The sequence below is a fragment of the Plectropomus leopardus genome, chromosome 17, assembly GCF_026936395.1.
Source record: "Plectropomus leopardus strain MGB_pleo_1.0 chromosome 17, ASM2693639v1, whole genome shotgun sequence".
NCBI lineage: Eukaryota > Metazoa > Chordata > Actinopteri > Perciformes > Serranidae > Plectropomus > Plectropomus leopardus.
This window is the reverse complement of record NC_142192.1, coordinates 13,632,940-13,657,964: the sequence shown is the minus strand read 5'-3', so window position 1 is coordinate 13,657,964 and position 25,025 is coordinate 13,632,940. Positions and strand designations below refer to the sequence as shown.

At 41.0% G+C, this 25,025-nt stretch overlaps 1 protein-coding gene across 4 annotated transcripts in view; it reads right to left on the bottom strand.

Annotated features, from left to right (window-relative positions):
• The window catches only part of gabbr2 (gamma-aminobutyric acid (GABA) B receptor, 2), a 241,497-nt gene that overhangs the window by 208,387 nt on the left and 8,085 nt on the right, over positions 1-25,025 (bottom strand). The window contains exon 1 of one of the 4 annotated variants that reach the window (XM_042505973.2): positions 23,345-24,376. The exons of the other annotated variants lie outside the window; for them this stretch is intronic. Coding sequence (XP_042361907.2) covers positions 23,345-23,659 — 315 coding nt within the window. The 5' untranslated portion in view covers positions 23,660-24,376. Of the gene's footprint in view, positions 1-23,344; positions 24,377-25,025 lie in introns of those variants that run through there. 4 annotated transcript variants of the gene reach the window in all.

Sequence of the window (25,025 nt, the reverse complement as noted above, 5' to 3'; positions counted from 1 at the left end):
AATAAAAGAAGCATTACCTTAACTGCATTGATTTTGTGGGTTTGTTAATCAATAGTGCAACAAGTTAAATGCATAGTGGAGTGAAAGAGAAACAAATATTTACAAAGTGACACCCCAGAGAGTGGTGGCGGCCTGCCACCATGATGAAAAGGGTTGCGTCCACTGGAGGGTTAATCAATCTGTTACACAATAATCAGGGGACATGACAGCACTAGGGTCCCTGGCTTAAACACAGGCGTCCTTGGGCGCATAATGATGATACGTGACAGAATATTTCCTCCAGGCTGCCGTGCGCTGCACATAGCAGACATCCATCACAACCAAGCGGAGGGGAGAGGTGGTGGAGACAAGAGGAAGGAGTGATGGGGAGGATGAAATTAAAGAGGGAACGAGGGATGTTGTAATACAAGTGTGGGGGTGTGGATTGCTGGTTGCCTTGAGGATCAAACAGCAGGTATGAAGGGCGATGGGGAAACAGAGGTCTCAAAGAGATGTGGGCTGTGTGGCAGGTCTGCGTGTTTATGGGTAAAAAAGACAGGTGTTTCTATGGGAACCCTGTCAGTGTTTCTATATGTTGCTCGATGAGCTGAGCACACTGACATATGCTGTACATTACATTGAGGACAGCATGAACAAATACACAGCCCTGTTTCCTCTGAAAAAAACCTCCCTGTTCTTCCCTTTTCTTAATTCTCCTTTCCTTATCCCATTGCGTCTCTCTATTGCTCTCCTCTTGCTCTACATTTATAACATTTTTACATATCTCTCACCTAAATCTGAAATGCAGAAATAATTCATTTACATACTGAATGTATTCCCCCCTTTCTGTGACACTGAGTCTCGATGTATCTGGTTTCCTTTGATCGTACTTGAGATGGCTCTTGATCTAAATGAGCCTGGACATCATTTAGAAAGGCCCACACCTCTAAAAATAAACCCCACCACGGATTTCACCGCATGCATTTCAAAGCAGAAAATGTCCAATATTAACACTTGTGGGCAACATCAGACAGAAAGGAATCAAACTTTAATCAACTGTATTCCACTGTTATTACATTTTTTGAACTCACATAATATATATATATATATATATATATAAATGTTCAGAAATGTATGATGTGCTGCCACAAAAGCTTGATTTAACACACAGAGATGGGTGTGAGGACTACTCTATACAAGGTTCCCACAAAAAATTACAAATTCAATTCCAAAACTTTTCCATAGTATTTCACCCCATTTCCATAACTTTATTTAAAAAAAGGTCAGCCTTTAAATCAATAATACCATACATTATTGAACAAGTACTTTCCAGGTATTTACAGATAAGCAAACAGTTTGCATTTACTGACTTTACTTCTAGGTCAGACATTTCCAGTACCAACTAGCCGCAAATGCCAGAAGAGCAGAGCAGAGGATACTGTGGATGCAATTTGATGTGTTTGGGTTATTGCTTTGACACATTTCATCTAATGATGACAGCAATGCAAAAGGTGGCTTTTGGTGTCGGTATCTTATGCTGAAATCACTGACAAAGCGGCGGTATTTGACGAACAGGCTGATATTGCGGTACCGGCTGTGCTTTTCTTGTTGTCTCTTAATGTTAATGTTTACCACAGTCATTCTGCTGTTCTAGCCCTATTATAAATATCTTTTGATTAAAAAGTGACAATATATGCCCTCAATATCAATTTTACCCATGATATCAAAAAAAGGGATTGTATCTAAGTTAGACATTCCACTATGGTGGCAGCACTACACACAGTATATATACTGTATGAAGAGTGCGTATCTCTCTCTGGCTTTCTGTGGCACACAGAAACAATGTGCTTACTACTCTGATTGTTGGTGGCAGATCTATCTCTCTGCGTTTTATTTTTTCCTTTTGATAAAGCCTGGGGAAGTAGCGCCAGCTCCACCGCCATGCTGCTCACCCAGCCCCCACACCCACAGTTCCCGGTGGGTGGTGTTTTCCTCGCCCGCCTGCCACTCGCCCGCTACCGTGCCAAGCGCGACATGTGACAGTAGCAGCACATGGCCTCCCAGCACTCCTGCTCCCCCCCGCCCCAATCCTCTGCAGGCCTGTTTCCCCCGACTGTCTGAGAACACCCCGCAACAAGCTTGGCACACTTGTCATGTTTCTTCTCGCTCCCCAGCCAGCAACCCCAAATGACTATCTCGGAGGCACGCACATGCACACGACCACACATACGATACACGGAGATGCATATCAGTGCAATTAAACTCACATAACGACACACACTGATGCAGAAATGTTGATATGAACATATAGCCACGTGCCTGAGAAGCGTAAGCCAGATCTGTGCAAATCAAACTGTTCACAGATGTCACAACGTTCAGTCTGACTTTTATTGCACACACCTTTTCCCAGTGTGGCTCTCACGTCATTAGAAGGGGGTAAACATGCCAGGTTGTGTCTGTACCAGTCACATCCTGCCATCTTCTAACTTTCCTTCCTTCCTTTCCCCAAAATCCTCTTTTATTTAAAGCATCTTCCCATCTTTTCCTCTCTCCTTCTTGCATTTTTGTCCATATATGTCCCACCCACATTGTTCTCCTTTTTTATTTCGGAGCACTCCCATATAGAACATGTCAGATCTCTTTGATTATTGGTAATTTACACAGAGAACAAATATAATATAATATATAATCAACAAATTCATCGCATATCCACCAAAGTACAAACAAAATCTCCAAGGACCTTTGTGACAACTTCTATTGAACATGGGGATTGTGACGTGACGGATGAAATCTATGTGTAAATAAAATATAATTTCCTTGGTGAGTTGAGCTGGATCTGAGCATTGGAGACGTCTGGTCTCCAGTGTCTAACCAGCTGCGTTAATATTTCAATTACCCTCATGAATAAATGAATTAAATAGAATGAATTATTATAATGAATTATTCTTGGTCTGCCTTTGTTGTTGTGGGAGGAAGCTGTGACATGCGACAAGACACTTCTGCCAAAGCCTCCTTTTCTAAAACATTTAGACTGGTGAGCTCCTCAGTGATTTGGGAGATATAGATGGAAATATCCTTCCTCAGATTTTTTCATTGTGTTATAAGAAAACAAATTTAGAGCTCTGGATATCTGTAAACACCCCAGGACCTGAGATACCACGGATGATAAATTGTTGCCTTTTCGAAAGCTATTATCATTGAACTATTTTTGTACTTCATTGATTTTTCATCGCCTATTGCATCAACATTTTTTAGCAGTACCAAGGGTCACAACCAAACTCATGCTTTTAGGGCGAACCATGATTGATCAATGGAGTTCAGTCAATACAAGATTTGCATAGTAATCAATGGCTTGCACAGCTTTCAGCAAGCTGGATCAGGGTAGTTTTACAGGATTTTCACTTAATTTAAAACGTTGATCTTGATGAAAGGATGACCACATAGTTTTCCTAAAAAGCTTCATCAAAGCAGCTGAAGACATAAGTAGATCAGCTCTTCAAAATGTGGTAAAAAAAAATCAAAATTTGAACATGACCTCCACCTTTTTTCTGATAATAATAGTTAAAATGAACCTATCAACATAAAAGTATATTGCGTGTTACAACAACATTACAAATTCTTTCTTTCTTAGCCTCCAGTTTCTTCTTCTAGTATTAATTCTCTTTCTCTCAGCTCCATAAACTGCAGCTTGCGATGTTTCTTCCATCTGTCACAGCTTATTCCGTGTAGCATCAGAGACTAGAGGACCTTTCTATTTTGGACATCGCTGACATTTACATTTGCCCTCTATCAAAGAAAGAAGAATGGTCGTAACCCCGCGGTCCCCTTGCCATCGTTGTCACACACTCTGCCTTGAGGACCAACCGAGCTAACACTGATTCCCCCATCAATGCAACTGACAGTGTGAGTGGGTGTAAAGAACATGCAGACAACGTTATTTTTACACGGTAACATTTTAAACAATATTTTAGCCATAATGTTTTTAGACTGTTTTCTTTCCATTAGCCCACAAGTTATTTCTGTTGTTTTTTGCCTAATGCATTAGAGTGCTATGGCCAGGAAATAAGAACATATAAATGAATTAGCTCTTAGAAACCTGAGCAATTTGGCTCGTTTTCTTTGAAAAATATGGGAAACCTTGAGAAAAACAAGACAAGAAAATTACCTGAAATTTAGGAACAAAGAAAAGAAAAACAAATGAGATTAAATAACAAAAATATAAATAATTAAATGTAGATAAAATAGTTTATAATAATAACAACAACAACTATTATTATTATTATTATTATTATTATTATTATTATTATTATTATTATTATTATTATTATTATTATTATTATTATAGTTTTCTAGACATTCTCCCTAATCTTACTATTAAATTCTAATGACTCATCTCTCTTGCTTTCTTTTTTTAAATATATTTTCAGGTGATTTTCTTGACACTTTTTCCTAATTTCTTGCAATTTGTGGGACATATCTTGCCAAGTTTCTCTTTGCCTTTGTAGTTACGAAGGTTTCAAAGGTTTAAATGCATGTGAAAGATGTCGGAATGCAGCACAAGAAAACTGTTGTCGTTCCAGGTTTCAAAGAGTTGTACGCATGCTACTTATTGTTTTATCCAACTGTTTACCTATTGATACTGTTTATGCATTTTTTTATTTGTTCACCCTGTGAAATTAAAGAAATTTGTGATAAATAAAATCACATGACCGGATAAAAATGTAATCTCGCACAAATTGTAAATTCCTAAAGAGTCTGAAAGAAAAAAGAAAAAGAAAAGCCAATGAAGGAAGTGAAATAATATTATACTTCAGGCAAAAACATAAAACAAACCAGATGGGATGCTGCACACAATGAGAGACAGAGAGCCCCATCCCTGAAAATGAAGCCGGCATGAAGGCCTTCTAGAAATCAATAGAAGATCCCCAGTGTGTAAGAGCAAGTCAACAGAGCAGAGAGCAGCACAGAGACTGGGCATACAGATAATATTTATGTAGGGGGAGGCTGCCAACAACCGCCAGGGACCATGTTTAATTCTGATTCATACATCTCAAAAGCAGTGATCTGGTAAATATGAGGCATGTTCATTTATTCAATAAGAACATATCCAGCAACAGGTCAGCACTGGAGAATTGTTTGGTATCCTACCTTTAAATATTCATGCGAACATCCCTGGGATTTTTGTGTCTTATTCTTTTTAAAGTTCAGAGGATGTCTCTGAGCTCACAAAAACATGCATTCATCCATTCACATCTGCATACCTTATGTATGTGGACTGAGCTTGAGGTTCTGCAACGACATTACGTATGACGGATCATGTGATTCCATGTCATTAGTTGTGTTTACATTAATCCCGTCAACATCCACAATGGATGTCTCTGGCACATACAATTAGCAGGTTTACCAACCTCATGAATAAATGCACAGTGTGTGCACACCGCCAACTCTAATTGATGTCCCCTTTTCCACACAATTTACATATATTAAAAAGCAATGCATCGCCAAAGGACAAGTTACACATTTGTCTGCCAAGGCCAAAAGGTGAAAATGCAATTGCACTAACACAGCCATGTAAAAATGGTTTCAAAGATATATTTTAGCCTCATTTCTGTTTTCCTTTTTCTATTTTCCCCCACAGGAGACCCTTATGGTTTTAATGGCTATGCTAATTGCTAATGTTCCACTAGAATACTAATAAGGGTAGTAATTAGTGTAACATGAACTGTAGCTCAGTGTGGACAAGAGTTGTTTTTTTTTTTTCCTTTTACAGCGCCTGTAAAATGGAACTAAAATCCCTGGCAGGGAGTGGACATTTAAAATTAGCATGTGGGTTGTTTGGCAGATGCTTAATGCCAACAAACTTTACACTCTAAAAACTACTGCAACACTGAGAGCGTCACAGTTGGCAGACCATTATTGCCGTTCTTTCCATCAGGAAGGAAACAGCTAGCCTAACACCATGCTGGCCAATCGACAGCCTGTTTACAATTACATCAGCACAGGGTTGTGATAGCTCTGTCTATGTGAATATAAATGTTGATATGAATACGCCTAAGGAGTAATGTCCTCCATCCGTCCAGATGGCCCTTGGAATTATCTGCTTTACGTGGGATAATGAAATCTCACTCACTATCCAACTGCTTTCTATTGAATTAACGTGATAGGCATCGTTCCTTCTCACAGCTTGGGGTGTCATCAGCCCAACCAGCGCTCCCCGTACATTGGGCACATCAATCACAGCCAACTGAGGCAATAAAATCTTACGGAAGCCCAATAACCATCGCAGTATGAAAACCAGGAATGATACATGGCAGGGATGTTCCTACTATACTGTAAAATGGGGGTCCCCCATAAACACACGCTGCCATTTCAAAGACAAACTGCCAATCCCTCCCTTGTCACTGCAAAAGCTGAATATACTGTACACATTACCTTGGTGATTTGATTGCTTTATCTATCTTGTACGGTTTGTTGAAGTGGCTGAAAATGGCTGGTTACATTCATTCCCAAGACAGCCTTTTACCTTGAAATTTCAAACATAATGAAAGGGTTCAATAAAAGGTAGCTGGTGGAGGAAGTGGTGGTCAGCAGGCTATCGTTTGTCAGCATTGGTGAAAACCGCATGAGTGCATTCCTCAAGGATCCCAGTGTGGCCATGAAAAATTGCATGAAAAAGCAAAAATGTGATTTAACTAATGGTTTGTAAGTCTTGAAATTCAGGTGCAGTTGGATCCATATTGTCAACTAGCCGCCCATTTTTAAGAAACAGAAAAAGGGGTGGCATCAATTTTTCTTGGATGTTTTTCAAAAGGAAGAATAAAACCAGCATTCTGCTATCACCCTGTTTTTAGCCTTGAAATCAATACACGCAGTTGGGCTTCATGAACAGAGGAGCTGCTTTCTGGCAAAGACTGTTGTGCATTTGGACGGAGGCAAGAAATCAGCATGGAAGTAAAAGCATCTAATCATGTAAATAGTGTTATCACCAGATAAGACAGTCTGAGATGAGGATTATTAGATTATACTAAATATACCCCCTTAGTCTCTATTCAACATGTCAATTATCATCCAACATTTCCAGATTTCGCGTTTGAAGAATTCTTCGGTAACAAGTGCCATAGAAATGGCTGGTAATGGGCGGTGTTTTGATCTGCATAAGTCTGATAAAACTTTCAAAATGTCATTTTTCAAAATACTTGCTGTGTTGTGTAAGGTCTGACGAGGTGATGCGAGAAAAGCCCGGACAATATGTCACAATATGTCAAAACAAGTTCATGTCCTAGAGTGACATTTGTCTCAGTCCCAAAATGCAGCTGAGACGTAAACTGCTAATGCACTACAGGATCTTTTTTCAACATACAGATTGCCAGCGTTGGCTTGAGTTTCAATTCATAAACGTTGACAAGTTACTAATAACCTAAAATGCTTACACTTTTGTTCAAAGTATGACCTTCTTTGGACTGTTAGGAAAAGGAGGAACAGAACATACGCTCTAGGTCAGAGAGACTATTTCACGATTGCACTCATTCCTTTGAGGTAATGAGGAATGATTTTGAAAATACAGGTTGCCTTCTTGACTGTGCATTTTGGGGACCTGCTGTGTCTTGAGATTGTCACTTTTTGTGACACGTATTGCATATTGCAAATACCAGCTCACATGCTGCAATTTTGATGAAATGGGCCCAAGAGTACAAGCTGCCAGCGCTTTAATGGCATGGCCTCAGACTGCTGATCGATGTGAAACCCAGATGAAAATAAAGGAGCACATATCACCAGTGGTTTGCGACCGAAGCGTACAGAAAAGCTACAGAAAGGGGAGAAAACGGAGTCCCGGGATTAGTGGTCAAATGACATTTGCCTGCATCTATTTTACTCAAAAGCCAACAACTGAACAGCTTTGCTCTTTTTTTTTCATTCAACTTTGATCAAAAGTACATCTAAGCATTTGGCATGAGCCATCTATTACATCTGTAGCTTTCAGCTTCACCACTAAGCAATCACTTTTTACCATTCTTTCACATTATTGAGCATGCTGCTGCAGCTTAACAACCAATCACACACATTCTGTTAGCCAAAATAGGCCTGCTGTCAATGAAAATAAAACTTCAGCACTTGATTTATAGGGCCCTGCATCTCATGGGAATTGTACCTACAATGTTAGCTTTGAACACACCATTTACCAACAAGTCAGTTTCATGCCTGGTCATCAGATCAGCTGCCTCTGGTGTGTTGACCAACCGGCCTCGTATCAAGCCTTCTGTGAACAACCATGAGAGATAACAGTCCTTCAGGGAGAACTACACCCTGTGTGTGTGTTTGTATGTACACATTTTGTGCGTGTGTATGTGTGTGTGTGCAAGGCAAGAAATGGACTATTAAAGGGATAAAAGGAGACAGCAGGCCAAGTCATAAGGGTACCCTCTTCCTCCTATAAAGAAGGCAATAAAAGGTTCCTGCCTTACAGTAACAGTTCATTAGTCAGACATGCAGCCGCAGGTCCCTCCAATCAGGACCCGACCTCATCTATCAGCTGCGTTCTGACGCATGCCTGGTTACACTAACTACTCCTTACAGCCACAATTTCTGCTCTATAGCCTACAACATGGTTTGTTTAGACAAGTATTAACCAAAGAGAAATTACTTCATTACAACATGTAGGGCGGCTGAGAGCAACATTTACGCTCCAGCTACTTCTGTGTGTTATGGTTTGAGTGAGATTGAGTGGATATATGTGTTTGGGGGTTGGGGATTGGGGTCTGTTTGCCAAATGGAGTTGCTAAAACAAAATGCAACCCACCCCTGGGTCTTACTGATTTTTCCACTGACAAAACAATTCCACCAATTCAACATATGAAAGCACAATTTAATCTGTTTTGCCGTCCATTTATCCAACTAGCCCTCCATGAAAACACACACATGCGCACATATACAGACACACATACACACACAAAGATTAGGACTGAGCCATGGCAGATAGAGCTTGGTTGCAAATGATCTCTTATCATCATTGCGCAGCCTTTTGTGATCGCATGTGGCATGATTGCCTGCTTTGGATGGGCATGACAGATGTGGAGACCACTGCTACCGCATGGGCACTTAGGGACTGTGGCAGGGAATGTGTGCGTGTGTGTGTGTGTGAGTAGGTTACATCTGTGATTCTACTGTCTGTTGTTATCGCTCTTGGCACACAATGGGCTCACCAACTGCTTTCCGCTAACAGGCCCCAGCAATCACGGATGGGGAAGTGGTAGCCACTACGAGCGGGCGGCAAATGGACAAAGGTCTGATGTGTATCAGAGACTGCTGGAGCAGAGAGCTGCAGTGTGCCACATGGACGCGTGATGGGGCCCACTACCGGCAACAAATCACAATGGTAACAATTTCAGACAATCCTTGTACATGCAGTCAGTGTGTAGTCACTTAAAGCAGGAAATTACTAGAAAACGCACATGGGATTACAATGTTTGACAACCGCAAAATCTAAATGGCACACACCGGAAGACGAAAAGCAAAACACAAACTGACAGTTTGTTTCCTTGCAGCTGGATGAGCGCAAAGGCATGAGATATTGCTCAAGGAAGCTTTAATGTATTTAATCCAACAGTCTATTTCTGTAAAATAATAACTGTGACGGCTGTGCTTCCGACAGGTGCTCCATTAAAGTCCTTATCGGTGTGACTGAAACAGCATAATCGCTCCTTCAGTTCATCTCTTTCTAGAGAAGGACAGAAGAACAGCACTGACAATGTCATGTTCTGATATCCATAAATGCATCCTGCATGTATAACAAAAGGTAGAGGCCATGAATGTAGAAGTGTGTGATAGCTGGAATTGCTTTCATTGTCTAGCATGTACCACTATCCCCCATTTGTATGGGATAATAAAATGTAACAAAACTGCTGTGTAAATATTGAATTTAGAAATTAAAGAAACTAAAAACTGACTTTTACAGCCATAGAACATTTCAAGACTTCTTTCAGTTGCAAGGAAATTCCATCATTGTTCCACTTAGACTTCAGGTCCAGTCACTACTGCATGTAAACAGCATATGAATGCTGAACTGTAGTCCTCCAGAACTGAAATACACACACTGTTGTAAATGGTAAAATTAGTTTCAGGAAATTGCTGTTCGATGGTAGGTTGTTCCCTTCAAGTTACAAACTTGATGTCAGAAATAAAAGTCTACCGCTTCCCTAAAGAAACAAACCAGCGCAAAGCATGGATTACAGAGGTCAATAGGAGGAACTGGAAGCTGTTGGGAAACCAAAAGGTCTGTAGCACTGATTTAATTACTGTTAAGTAAGCTTGTTCAAGCTAACGATTGCTAGCCAAGATCGCTGACCAACAGTCTACACAGGGAGAAAGGAGCATTCGTAATTGTGTGTGTTGTCTGTCTTGTTATTTTCAGTCTTTGAACTTACCAGTAATTAAGTGGCAAGGTTGTAGAGCTGGCCCTTGAAAGTCGGAGATTCGAATCATAGTTCGAGACTATCACCTGACTGAGAATGCTTCAAGCCGAGCAGTCTTTTTTTCTGAGCTGTGTTCTTCTGGGGATGTTTTGGTCCCCAGATTTTGATGCGAAGTGAGTGCTCTTGACTTTCACATTACTCTTTATTACTGGGAGCTGCGGACATGCAGGCAGCAGCACAGGGGAGGAGAGACCTTCTGCACATGATATAATAGTCTTTGCCTTTTGTTTAATATCTAGTGTCAGCAAAAAATGTTGTTGCACATTTAAAAACTCATTGTTAGCACAATTAGCATTTACTATATTATGTGAATGCCACTGTTACGCTGAACGTCCCGCTGAACATCCCCCTGAGCCCTTTCAAACTTTCAAACTTTATACAGAAAACAAAACAAATCGTTGCATATTCTTCTTGAACAAACAAATCCAATTTAACTGGCATAATTCTGAGTAGAGTACAGCCATACAAGGTTCCTAAACTTATTTCACCATCTCCTAAGTGTGTATTTCAGTTCAGCAGGACTAAAGTTTGGGGTTTTACAAGTTTGTTTACATGTAGTAGTGGCTCGTCTAAGTTGAACAAAAATGTTGTTTCCTATTAACCAAAAAGATGCCTTGAAACGGTCTGTACTCATCACTGCAGTAAATTCTATACAGCTCAGTTTTCAGCTTATTGTCTGATGGTTCAATGGTATTCTTTGTTATTTAACAGTGGGAAAGCCCCCATTAAAGGGGGCACCACTGTGTGTACTGCTGGAACATTTAACCTTGCCAGAGTGTGGCTTTATTGAGGCTGTTAGAGAATGCAAATTAGTCCTACACATATTTTGGGATCACATGGCTGGAAAAACTGAAAAATTAAATGAATTAATATATGTTGTATTGGACTGAACCAATAGACTGTGGAAGTAGGAGTCTGAATAAGCTACATTGTAACACCAGAAAAGGATTTTAACAAACAAGAAATATGTGTTATATTTGTCATCATCTGTTTTCATATTATTGTAAATAAGTGAATTCCTTCAAGCAATTTGACAAGAAAGGGAGACAATTGTGTAAATGTTACTTTTTTTTCCAGAACCAGCTGAAGTTGGGCAGCACTGCACCCCGGTGCCCTCTCTTGACCAGTCACAACAGGTTTGCATGTTTGTTTACATGTGTTTGGTGCTTTGTAGAGCATGGGTGGGTGGGTGTGTGTGAGTGAGTCGGATTGCCAAAAAAAAGTGTGTACACGTGCAGGCACTTATGTCCTAGTGAGAGACATAAAGACAAAGCAAGAAAGGTCATTATTCTTCTGTGGCACCTGCATGAGTCTCCACGCATCCCAGCTGTGGCTATGACAACCAACCTGCCCTCTGGGAACAAATGTTAAGTGCCATCGACTCACGGGAACAGGATACACACATGCCACAATCATACACATTGCGTGCTGCCATAATCATGCAAATGCACAAGCACATAAACACACACACACACACACACACACACACACAGGCCGGGCCACAGAGTCAAACACACACTGCATGTGTGGACGTAGGCAAGCCTTAACATAATGTCACGTTCTCTTTATAAGTAATGTTTCTCACAAACACCCTGCATACACGTGCACACACACAGCTCTTCCCAAGAAGCAGACGATAGTTGGCTCTCATTTTTTGGCCAAGAATTACATGAGCTTTAATGTAATTACAGGACTGACAAGGACAGACTCTCTCTGCTTATTGCTCAGTGCAGGGCCCCCTTGAGAGCGACAGACAGGAACATGCACAGAGTAGTTGTCCAATCTCTAATGACAACGGCACACCCTTTCCACGATAATCCTTTCATTTCTGTCCACTCACGGGAGAGGGACAGCGAAGCACAGAGGTGAATATGTGTGTGTGTGGGAGGGGGTGGAGGAGTGATGAGCAGTGAAAGGAGCAGACAGTGATGGAGTGACTGGGGTAGCTAAAATTTTAAGGATTAAGGTATAATAATGGCTGACAACAGCGATATTGAGCAGAAAACAAGTCATCCTTTAAAAAGGTCATCTGGTGTAGGACTGCTTTTTTAAAGGTTAAAGGTCAAATAACATTAGAGGGAGAGCAATATTAAAAATCTGAAATCCGTCTCACACATACAACCTCTGTCTCTTCAGCCTGTGTCTCTCACTCACTCATGCACATACGCAGACTGTTAGTGATGGAAATTCTCCAGACGTGCAACAGCGCAGCACCTCTCTTGGGGTTGGTAACCATAAGCACACAAACACATATCCTCCTGGATCTTGTCTGCAGTAAACTGAATTCAGTTTATCGACTACAGCATCATCAATATCATTCTGAGACCACTCACTAAAACAAAACAAAAATAGTGAAAGAACCCTAATACGCACACCGCATTTGTAAATTTGAAAGAGTGATTTTTTAAGTAGTTTGCTCTGTCTTAATTTGTCTGTGCATATGGCTTGGCTGGACGTCAATGGCAGCTTATAGATGCACCAGCAGAAGCAGCCAGACAGACTGACTTGGTGTTGCCCTCAACATGGCAGCAGCCATCCTGTCAGTATTTTCATCAGCGTTGAATAAAGATGGGAGATTTTCATCCTCATCCTAGCTCTCATCTTTTCACTACTTTGAAGTTGTTGTTTTTTTCAGTGTTATTTTTCTACGCCTCACACTTCATCCCTCCACTCTACACCTCTCCTATCTCGTCCTCCTTACGTCCCCGTTTTCTGCCTCCCCCACCTCTTCATCCATCCTCCCATCCTTGCTTCTATCTCCTGGGTGATTTCCCAGTGGGTGTCCCTCCCCCAGCACCACGGGACAGCCATGTGAATCAGAGAGTAACTGTTTGTTTAATGTTAATGGCAGCCAGATGCCTGGCTTGCCACCTTTTGGAGTCAATGTGCACCTCAATGACAGTAGAGTCTTAAAGAAAAGAAAGGGAAAGATGAGGCGGGGGGAAGGGGGGTATGCCAACAGATGTCTCATCATAGCATCTGCTGGGAAAACACAATAGGACGGCACAAAGAAAGGAAGATTAGATTTCGACAATGACAAATTCATTTGAAACCTAATTGATTATGTCAAACTGAATTTATTAAAGTTTTCACTACAGAAGTGCATCGCCTGGTTGTAATTAAGATGCAGTGAATTCGGGGTAAACATATGTGGAGATTTAAATACTGTGTAAATTGTTTGAGGTGAGGCTCAATGCTAGAGTGAATTTAAAGGGACAGTTTAACCCAAAATTAAAAGTGCAGATTTTTCATCTTACCAGTTGTGCTATTGATCAAACTCGATTTTTTCAGTGTGAGTTGATGTAGTAATGTATGTAATGTAATGTAACTAGATGGCGCTCGGTTTGTGGTGCCCAAAGCGACATCCATATGGCTGATACCTCCAACACCCACACCAAAACAATTTGGTGTGATAAATAACACGTCATGTTGATTTTGAACTGTCCCTTTAAGTATAGCAGCATACAATTACTTGCATAAGTATCAGTATCTTCAGTGTAAGGGAGGATGCACTCGTCCTTCCACTGATGTTAACACTTTTCTGCCAGTTTGTCATTCATTTAACACCACTAAGTGACGGTGCTGACCACAGTACAGTCCACTGACACCATGAATGACTCCAGCCTGAAAATTGACTGTATCTTATATAGCTAAATGAGCTAACAAAGAGCTAAATTAGATTCCTGCCAGTTGCACAGACAGACAGATTTACCAATGCAGTAGAAAGCACATAGGCAGTGCAGCTATCACCCTTAGCCACAGCATTCTGCAATGTTAAATTTTAGCAGCAGGCTGCGGTGCAATTGCCTGATTTTTAACAATATCAGTGTGGGGTGATTGGGTCCTTCTTGAAGAATCACATTCACCAGCCACTGAGATATTCAGTACCTCCGCCCACGCATACAGAGTACAGACTATTTCCTATTCTCTCCCAACCTCCAGTAGCACTCATGCACAAATGCACATTTTGACTGCTTTGTAAGCAACCAACAGGACTTGCCTAAGGTGCTTTTGAAATTCAATTCAGCCATTGCCTCTCTCGTGCGATTAGCCCTTGACTTTGTCAGCACATCAGGCCCCGCGGGGTGACTGCACAGACATGAGATAATGCCAAAACCTCTTTCCTGCTCTATCAAATTAGCAACATACTCGCAAGCAACTCAGTTAAACATACTGTAATGTATTCCAGGCAAATGCAAGGTGCAAGGTGGAGAAAGCCAGAGGGCTAACTTGTTTTTGTCACACTTGAACTCGCCTTTGAATTTTAGTGCCCAGAATACCAATATCATATCCCATTAAGCAATGTGTTATTAAAACATCAGAAAAAAGATGTTTGCCTATAGTTAGTTTGGAGTATGCAGAAAAAGGAAACCGTGGACAAGTTGGACAAGAGAAAGGAACAACACAAGTGAGAATGCACAAAGCCCAGGAGGGCTACTGTGTCTCTTTTTTGTAAAAATAAAATAAAAATAAAAATACAAAAGAGCATCATAGGTCCATTTCTACCATTTTATCAAGTTCTAGTTCAAGTGTATTTGTCATATACATAAAAAAGTACAGTGTACATTTCAATGCAATGAAACCCATAATGCCCTGGCTCTCTCTCAAACCTTAAAAACCTATAAATAGTACAATAATTAAAAATAAAAATACTTAACCTGAGAATAAAAATAGCAGCATAGAATTTAAAAAATAATAGACTTTGAAGCAAACTTTAAGCATCTTCCTTTTACAGTTTACATTATATTCATTGTGAAGTCCTTGATCAAATCAAATTAAGCAAACAACAGTGATGAATGCAAGAGTCATAGTGCACAAGAAAAGATAAGACCACAAAATAAAAAAATAGAAATGCATGGTGCAGAGAGAGATTACTTTGTCATTGTTGGGTTTCAAATTATAGATGAAGGTAGGGTTTTTAACTACTACCCACAAGGAGGATGGATAAAGGTATTGATGTACCTTGTTGTAAAGCAATCTGATGATGAATGCACTGATTTTTACAGAACTGAGCATTTCACGTCTAACTGACCACACTGTCCTGACCTCAGGCAGTGCTGCAGGGGCGCCAATTGAAAACAGCCATTGCCATATGTGGCAGTGTTTGTGCCCTGTGTGTGTGTGTGTGTGTGTGTGTGTGTGTGTGTGTGTGTGTGTGTGTGTGTGTGTGTGTGTGTGTGTGTGTGTGTGTGTGTGTGTGTGTGTGTGTGTGTGTGTGTGGAGGGGGCGGGGGGATCTGTGTGTTCAGTGGTGTGAGTATATAGAAAGAAAAAGAAAGTAGATGGGCATACTCACATTCATTTACATGCCATACTATGTGAGTGCTTGTGTATCTGTTATAAAACCAGCTTCAGGGCACATTAGAGACTCTTTTATCTGAAAAGTTCACATTTATGGTTGTCTTGCTCGAGCCCTCCCGGCCACTGGTGGCCTGACTCAGACAAAGGTCAGCAATTTAAGCGCAAATTTAGTAACTTCATTAAACCTGTGGCCCAAAAAAAAAAACATTAAAATGATATAAAAACAACACTCTGAATAACTTGTAAAATGATATCATTGACACAACAACACAAGATCTTGGGAGCCTTTAGCTGATCTAATGTGTATACCTCATTGCATCCAGTAATTGCTTTTTTTCCAACATGGCCATTAAACTATATAGGCCTCAGAGAAACAATGCAAATGGCATTACATTATGATCCAATAAGAATTAAGAGGCTGACCATTTCCTCTTCCTGCAGATGATGTAATCCTATTTTGGGATCTCCATCTCAAAGCGCTACACATCTCTTTCTCTCTCTGACTCTCCCCTGAGATCCTGTTCGTTCTATGAGAAGGGCTTCTGCACATTGATCCCCACTATCTGTGTCAGGTCAGTGGATACAGCCGCACTCAGCACTTTCTGTATGCCTAGAGAGTACCCAGGCTGTCACAGGCTGCTTTTCCTTACTACCCCTGAATATTCACCCTCTCCTAGGAGCAGTGACAGGCAATCTTTGTTGACCCCGCTGGGTCACCGCCTCGCCACTGAATAGATGTCAGATATTTAGATAATATGTGGCACACAATATGAGACCCTGACATACAAGATGTTCAAAGGCGCTGCTTCATTTGGCCTGTGTCAGACGGTTTTACACAAAAGCGCAAAGGTGAGTTACAGTATGTGAATCAGTAAGATCAGTAAAAGGCACTCTGGGATGCTCTCGCTGAATAAATATATAACTGACGTAAACTCTAAACAAACGACACTTTGCTAAAGCAAATTCTCCCCAAAGCTGAACCAGCTCGCTTTGACTTACGACCTATGCTTAGCAGCACCCTGACCTCCATTATGGTAAAGCCTTTTCACTGAAAATGTAACTTCTTCTGACAAAATGACAGAACGCCTTATATACGCTCAGGGGGGTGCGCTTCCTCTTGTGAACAAGTGTACAGTAGTTTCAGGCTTGCCAATGTGTAGAAAAGTGACATGTTGCATCTTGTCCTCAGTGCACAGCAAGAGAAGCAGTATCTCTGTATCACAGGTCACTGCTAACATAGTCTCAGGAGGCCCATAGTACTGCATGGATGGACATCACATACTATAAATACCCATCTGCATACTGTATCTGGTGCACTGTACATGGACAAGATCCACATCTCTAACTACAGACTCTGTGTCTTTGTGGTTGTATTGATTTCCTTTTAAAAAAAAACATGTGTTCACTCTTCTCTGACTGCTATAATGTCGGAAACATGATAGCAAGGGAGCACATCCTCTTAAAGTGCATTAGGTGCAATATTTCTTCTAAGAGGCGCAAACTGTTCTTCATAAAGTGATAAGAAAAAAATCAAGAGTTGATATCAAATTTCTTGTTGCCCTTAGATGAGACTATCACCTCTCGTCATCACAAATTAAATTTCCCATCCTGCAACTGACAACAAAAGGTGTCGGATCGCTGCAGACGTTTGGGTGGTAGAGCTGTCACTTTACACTGAAAAATCTAACAGCTGTTTGAACGTAAGAAAATCATCTTACTTCCGCTGCCGTAACAAAACACAACCGCCTGCAGACACTGAACGAATTACGTGTTGGTTCTCTTGAAACAGTGACAGCCCTAATGGGTGAAATTATATAAATCTCTTATTCCTCCAGGAGGCCCGAGGAGAGAATTTATACTTTCTTTGTCCTATTTTCTCCCCCATTTCCCTCAATCTGTGACACGGCAGGCCAGTTTCACATTGTATATCCACATCCTAAAACAGTCCTTGTGCCTTAGTCTCACCATCAGCAGCTTCACTAACAGTACACAGGAGCCCCCTTTACACTGCCTGTTCAAGGCAAGAATATTGTGTCACTATCCTGGTCGTCATTCTGTCTCATCTTTAAGCCGGCAACTGCATCACATCAACGACTGTGTAAAAGAGACAGCCAGCAGGACGGGTCTACGGGCAGGACAGATGGGATGTTTTGAAAGCGTGTTATGTGTGTGACCCAAAGCAGAAGATTTAAAAAAGCAGCTAACACAGTTAGCAGCTAACTCAAAGAAGAACAGTAGCTGAAAATGTATGCAAATTGGGAAAACAATGAGATTCTGGAGCCCCTTACCCTCTGAACAGAGGACGAGATCAGCCACCATATAACAGAAATGATAAATGATTGTTGTTGCCATGTTGATGCCATTGTTATTGTTGAAAATGGGCTGCTGAATCATATGTTATTTGTCACGCTTGAGGCATACGCTCTTGTGTTAAACGTCATGCCTGTCACGCCTCTTTTAAGTTCCAGCATGCCGGTATGCTATCTAAAAATCACACACTGGACCAGCATAATGCCACCATTGTTGGCTCTGTGAAAATGCAAAGGTGGTTTAAAGAAGGGCCTTTGCAGCAGCCTTTTAGCACAATATCCATTAGGGGTGGGGGTGGTTTTGGGGGGGTGGGGGGAATCAATACAGCATCAAATAGCGATATTTTGGCATGTCTCTATTGTGTTGCTACAAAGATGCCAATTATTGATTTTTTTTATTATATAAATTATAAATATTAAAAACACAAATTAATCTTTTGGTATCCTGCCAGAGTAAATAAGAAAATAACTGAAGTGAGATGTATCGACTGAAAATTTTAGTCTACCTAATTAGATGAAACAGATGTTGACAAAGTTTTTCCTTTGGAGACATGATATTCAGTCAAAAAAAAATGAATAAATCGCAACATTTTATTGCAACGCGTGTAAAATCATAACAATATCTTATTGTGACTCCAGTATTGTGATAGTATTGTATAATAGGACCTCCAGTGATTCCCCCCACTAAGATCTGTGTTTAAAAGGGATATAACTAGTAAACTTTCACAGAATGAAAAGTGTTTATGTTCCTATTACTTTCATTTATACTGATTTCAATGATTTAATGAGCTCGCATTTTTATCTATTGTCAGATATGATTTGCCATCATTGAAGTCAACGCATCGCTAAATTCACAACTAGCACCTTGTTGCTATTCTGCTAAAAAGTGATCTTTCCGTGAGTGGCTCTTCTCAAGGGCCTGTCACACATCCCATAAGCCGGTGAACTAGCGTAGCTTAGCCTAGAACGCTCTCACTGCCCAAAGTCTGCCTTCCATCCTCTTCCAGTCCTTCCTGTCCTCTCCAAAGCTTTGATCCTCTAAGCCTGCAGAGTTACAGTATCAGTCCTCGGTTACACTAAAACCCACACTCACACATCTAGAGCTGCGGTGGAGAACCAACTCCTGCTCCAGCACTAAGCCTCCCAGTTGATATAATCCATCCTGCTTCTTTTCTACCTGCGATGCTCTGGTTTTAAAGCAAATATGTATGCTCATCTGCAGCTGACTCTGCCTGCCACAATGCCTATATTGTTGTAACCTCTTAGGAGTCTTTGGCCTGATCAAACTGGTTTCACACCAGCCTGCATTCCACATTTGGACATGTCTTCTTCTGGTAACTGCTTTTCCAATCTGCCAGCAACCAACTGGCAGCACAGCCTCAGATCTCCGGTCTTTTGGTGCCGTACAGCCTCCCAGAGCCCCATCATCAGTACCACCACCCAGCTCCACAGCACTAGGGGATGGACTGGGCCTGCTCTGTCTACCCATGGCCCCACCAACAGGGGATAAAGGGATAAAGAGCCTCTGCTCAGGGACTGATTACTTACATCTGCCAGGCTAAATCCCAGTGCCCACACATATACACACACACACACGTGTACAAGCGTCATACAGACACACACTTGGCCTGCTGCGTGCTGCAACAAACGCACTGATGCATGTATTGTTTTCTGACATAAGCATGTGGTATGTGGGGAAGCTGTGTGCATGTGTGAATGTGCATGTGTGTGTGTGCTCAGTACTGTACTGTAAGTAAAAGACTATACCAGGGTTCCAACACATTTTCAAACTTTTCCATGACTTTTCAAGGACCCATAATAAAGATTTTTTTTTTTTGTTGCCTAGCGTTTTTCGAATATATCAGATTCAAACTATATTTAAATGACATATTATACATTATATAATTTCAACTAGCTGGCATACAGGGAGGAAGAGAGGAACCCAGGGATGGTAGACATAATGCTGTCACAGTGACGCATTCTGGAGCTACATTACGTTGACGGCTACAGATGATTAATTTACTGTAATATTAAATTATAAACAATAGTGGCATGCCATATCATATCGATGACAATAATACTGGTATAATTTTTAATATGATAATAAAAATGAATATTGTTATAATGGCGATATTGCAACTTGTTGACATGATGTCATATTGTTAAGCACGGCAACAACAAGGGTGGCTGAGAGCATATTTGCTACCAGTTACTGATGTTTTTTTAAAAACTAAAGACATAAAATAATTTATACTCAATTTTTACTGAATATCAGAGGGCAAACTGTAACATTTATGCCACCATGGAGAACTATAAACTTATTTTGTTGAAACTGTAAGTTCTGATGATGATCTGAATTTTTTTTTTTTTGTAACAATCATTATACAAAGCAAAATTCCATGACTTTTCCAAAACTTTCAATGATTTTGACTAATTCCATGACTTTTCCAGGCCTGGAAAATGTGACAGGGAAATTCCATGACTTTTCCAGGTTTTCCATGACTGTGGGAACTCTGCTATATATAGTGTCAATATAATAAACAAGCATATGATAAATTGTTAATAGCACAGCCATCACTAACTTCACGTTATTGCTCCTATAAACACGTCAGAGGCTCCAAAGGCAATATAGTAAACACAACAGTAATAACTCGGTCCCGAGCAAAGGTCTTACCCGCCTGTAAATGCTCACGAGTGCTGAGACACTCAGAACACTTCAGACTGCTTCATTTGATATGAACAAACAATAATAGTTTCTCATATCTTAAGATGTTACAGAAATCATGTTCCTCCTGCTAAAGTCTCTGACTCTCTGTAAATATATAATAACAATATTCTGTTGCAGTAATATATTGCCTAGTTTCACTTCACAGTGCTCTCTGTGGTCCCTTGTTGACTTTCACCATGCCAGGCGGCGGCAGATGATTTCCAATAGCTTGTAAATATACTCTGGGTTGTTGGCAGGGCGTTTCTTTTCTTTAGTTATTGAAGCCAGAGCTAACAGGCTAGTATTGAGTAACATTCTTACTTTCACACAATTTATTTACAGTAACAAATACATGTCTAAAATGTCTGCCACTAACAGAATAATGAAAAACTATATATGCTGGCATGTCTCTGTATTTCTGATTGTTGGAAAAACATTGGGGATTTCAAAAAGCATGATCAGAGTTTGGATTTTCAGCTGGCCTGTATACAAAACAAATGTCAAATACCACGGGATTGGCAGTGGCACAGTGTAATAGAGTTTAGCCTTTGACCACAAAGTCATCAAATAACACTGTTCTCATGAGTTTCCATTGATTGTCAGTATTAGAAAGCTGGAATCACTATCAGACTTTGCCAGCAAACGGATGCCAGGCTGGCCCACTGACCTCATGCTTCCAGCTCATCTTTCTCTCCCGGGGAATGGAAGGAGAAAAATCATAACTCTCATAAGAGCATATTAATCCCATGGTCTGAGCGCATGCCGCCTGTGAGGGCTTACCTCTGTCAACAGAGATTTGTGTGCTCTTTCACACGGACGCACCTGTGCACGTACACTAAACTGAATAAGCGTGAGGGAAACCAAAGGAATTACTGCTATCTAAGGGCTGTAGAGTTACCATGAGATTTTTCAATAGGATAATTTTTTTCTTTTTTTTTTTAGTTGTTTTGATTTCATATTTATAGTTGTAACATTGTGGTATGCAAAACATTTTTCTTGTTTTTTTAATTTTAACAGATCCATCAAGCCGTAAAAATCCTCACACATCGGCATGGCAACTGTGTGATGCAGCAGCTTTAAACTTCTCACTTGCGTGTGTCTTCAAAAGCACATCAGTCACGAAAGAAATTTGCTACATTGTAAAATCTGACAAGTTGATCTTAAATAAAATGATCTTGGAAATTGGTTGTCTTGAAAAAAGTCAATATAATTATGTATCTTAATTTATGTTTACTTTTTATTTAATTGTTATGTTTACTCAAAATCTAGCTGTATTTACCAAATTTTATGAAGTTGTTACAACTTAAAAATGACGTGGAATTACCTCATTCTGTGTTTGCAACTTTAGTAAACCATCTTACTTAACTTGATTGTGACAAAGAGAATTTAGCCGATGATGAATTTAGGATATGTGTGGAGTTCTGTTTTGTTAACACGTTTAAAAATATATTGACAAATACGTAGCTCAGTAAACTTTGTTTACTGAAGTTGCTAAAACTAAAAAAAGACTGATTTAATTAATAAATTCTAAGCTGCAACAACTCCTCAAAATGAAGGAAACAGAACTACATTTTCAGTAAATTTAGCAATTAGATATAAAGTTAACATAAATTAAGATTAGAAGTTACATTTACTTACATTTTTCAAGGCAACCTATTTCCTAGACTTGCTTAAGTAAAATTCACGTCAGATTTTACAGCGTATAAGGACTGATGACTGATTTTAATAATTCAAGTGTGAACAAACTATGGCGAATACACCAACAAATGTCAACGCTTGCAGAGATTTAGTGACGACTAAACTTCAAGAGGACTTCAATTAGAGTGGCATATTATTGTTGTTATTGTTATCTAATAAACAGATGTTTATTTGGAGCAGGAACGCTGTGGGATACAGTTCCTTACAAGGGTGCAAGGAGTCAGAGGAAATCGTACATCCAATTACCGCCATCTTCAGGCACGATGAGAACCAATCCTTCAATCGTTAAAAGACACCCTGATTCGTGACTAAAAATATTTATAGCGCAAACCCGTCTCAAATGAAACATCTCATAAAGTGACGAGAACAAAAAGACCGAATGCGGCGTTTTAATTCAAATCCAATTGGACGACGGCGATGAATGACATTTGTATCATCGCACAGCCTTGCCTTTCTGTGAACACGGTAACCATTAAAACGTCCAATATAGGAAGAGCACGAGAGTGTGCCCGAGCGCCCGGGTGATGCAGTGCCTTATGACGCCGGGTTACACAGCCTATAAAATGCACTATCAACGACAGCAGCGGGACAGACGACGACATATGCATTAACACCGTGCTCCTATTCAGGAGGAAAAAGTGATAGTTGACTTTTGCGCAATGAAAACACGCTCACCGACAACTGTGATGCACATAAACCAAACATAACAGCGTTTCCCCTTGGACGCACAATGTGTGGAGCGCTGCGGGGCAATGCGCGCGCCATACACACGTGCACATACACACGCGCGCACGCACGCACACACACACAAGCCATTTACAACTGTTTTAAACAGAGCCAACCAGGCGCAGCTTAGTGAAAGGATTTAGTCTGTATGTTTACCTCGGTGTCATAGATTTTGGTGATGAGTGAGAACGAGTACTTCCTGGACTCCCGTATGTGCTGGATGGCCAGTTGCACCGCCGGCTCGATCCCCTGGCTGATGCTGCTCATCAGGGCCGACTCGTTCATGGGCATAAGAACCATGATGGGCAAGTTTTCCCCGTCCCTGGCGAACCAGCTGTTGTCCTGTCCGTGTTTGGTGCGGTCGTTACACACCTTGGCCAGCGCGGGGTGAAATAGCAAAACAGAGAGGAGCAGGCATCCCGTCGGGAGGAACATCTCCCAGCCGCTGCAGTCCCTCCGGACTGGAGCCATGCTACCGTGCAGGGTGACCAAATAAGATCCCACCGTACCCTCACTGTTTGGGCATCGCAAATTCGGGCTCGTCCGGGATGCTCAGACGCCCGACCGTCAAGGAAATCGTATTCAAAAACACAGCAGACACGAAAGCCGCAGCAGCCCCTGCAGTGGGCAAACTCGTCGTGTGGGTTAGGACTGCAAACTGAGAAAAATATTTCTACTCTCTAATAGTGTGATAATATTCCAAGGGCGCAGAGATTCGCGGTGCAGAGGGAGAGCTACTGCCTCTCGATGCCCGTCATCCAAACGTTCTCCTGTCAAAACAGCCCTCTAATTCAACCCCCCTTTTCACCTTTTAATTTCAATCTTAGAAGCACAAGAATGTCCTGAAGGATGCCCCAAAACAAGGATACCCCCGTGAGTGTAGACAGGAATCAATCACTCTCGCTGACAGTTGTTGCGGATACCAAATCACCTCCGAAGTAAATTCCAAGCCAAGCTGGCAACTGTGGGCATCCCCGCCAAACGCAATTTGACAAATAACGGGACAACGAAGCGATACGGGAAAGAGACTAAAAACAAATAGAGTTGATGCTGAGAGCTTGACCGCAGAGGTCCGAGAGGGAGATGTCGAGAGAGTCTGCCTTGACAGCCTGTGGGACTGGGATGCTCATCTCCGATGGTGCGTCAGAGAAGCGCTAAAGCCGTCGCTGCCGCTGCTTACCGTGCGCGCAAGAGGGAGCACTGAATGTGGAGGAGGAGAGGAAACGAGGGAGGGAGGGCAGCCGGAGGAGGAGGAGGGGGGGGGGGTTACAACAGCCTGGTGGAAAGGCTGCACAGGCTTTATGCAGGGCAGACTCATCAGCGGCTTGACAGCTAAGGGTGATTTATGTTATAGGAAGAAGCAGACGACGTTTCAGACATGCATGACACAGGCTAGTTAAAGTATATAGGACTGTATCGCCCTGTTACGTTGCCCATCATACAACAGCTACATTAAAAACACTTCTTAGAGCTATATTTTTAGCCACTAATTATAAATGCATATCCTAAGCGATAGTTCCCACAGGCAGCTGGGCTTTGATTCCCCATGTTACTGTACCAACTGTCTTTACCCATAATAAGACATAGCTTTGCTTCTTAACCCGAGAACTAAGAAAGAGTTCCTATTATAGAATCAATAAAGAATATATAAATATTACGAATCTATATTAGACATTAACAACTAGAAGGGATCGGGATTTTTGCATGTGCTTTGATTTAGTGGTGTAAAACATTGTTACATAGGCTCAGTTACCCCCAGCTTCTTGCTTTCAGAGGGCTTGAAGAAATTAATATTTTTTACAGTAAAAGTGAACTAAACGCAGACATAGAAGCTAGG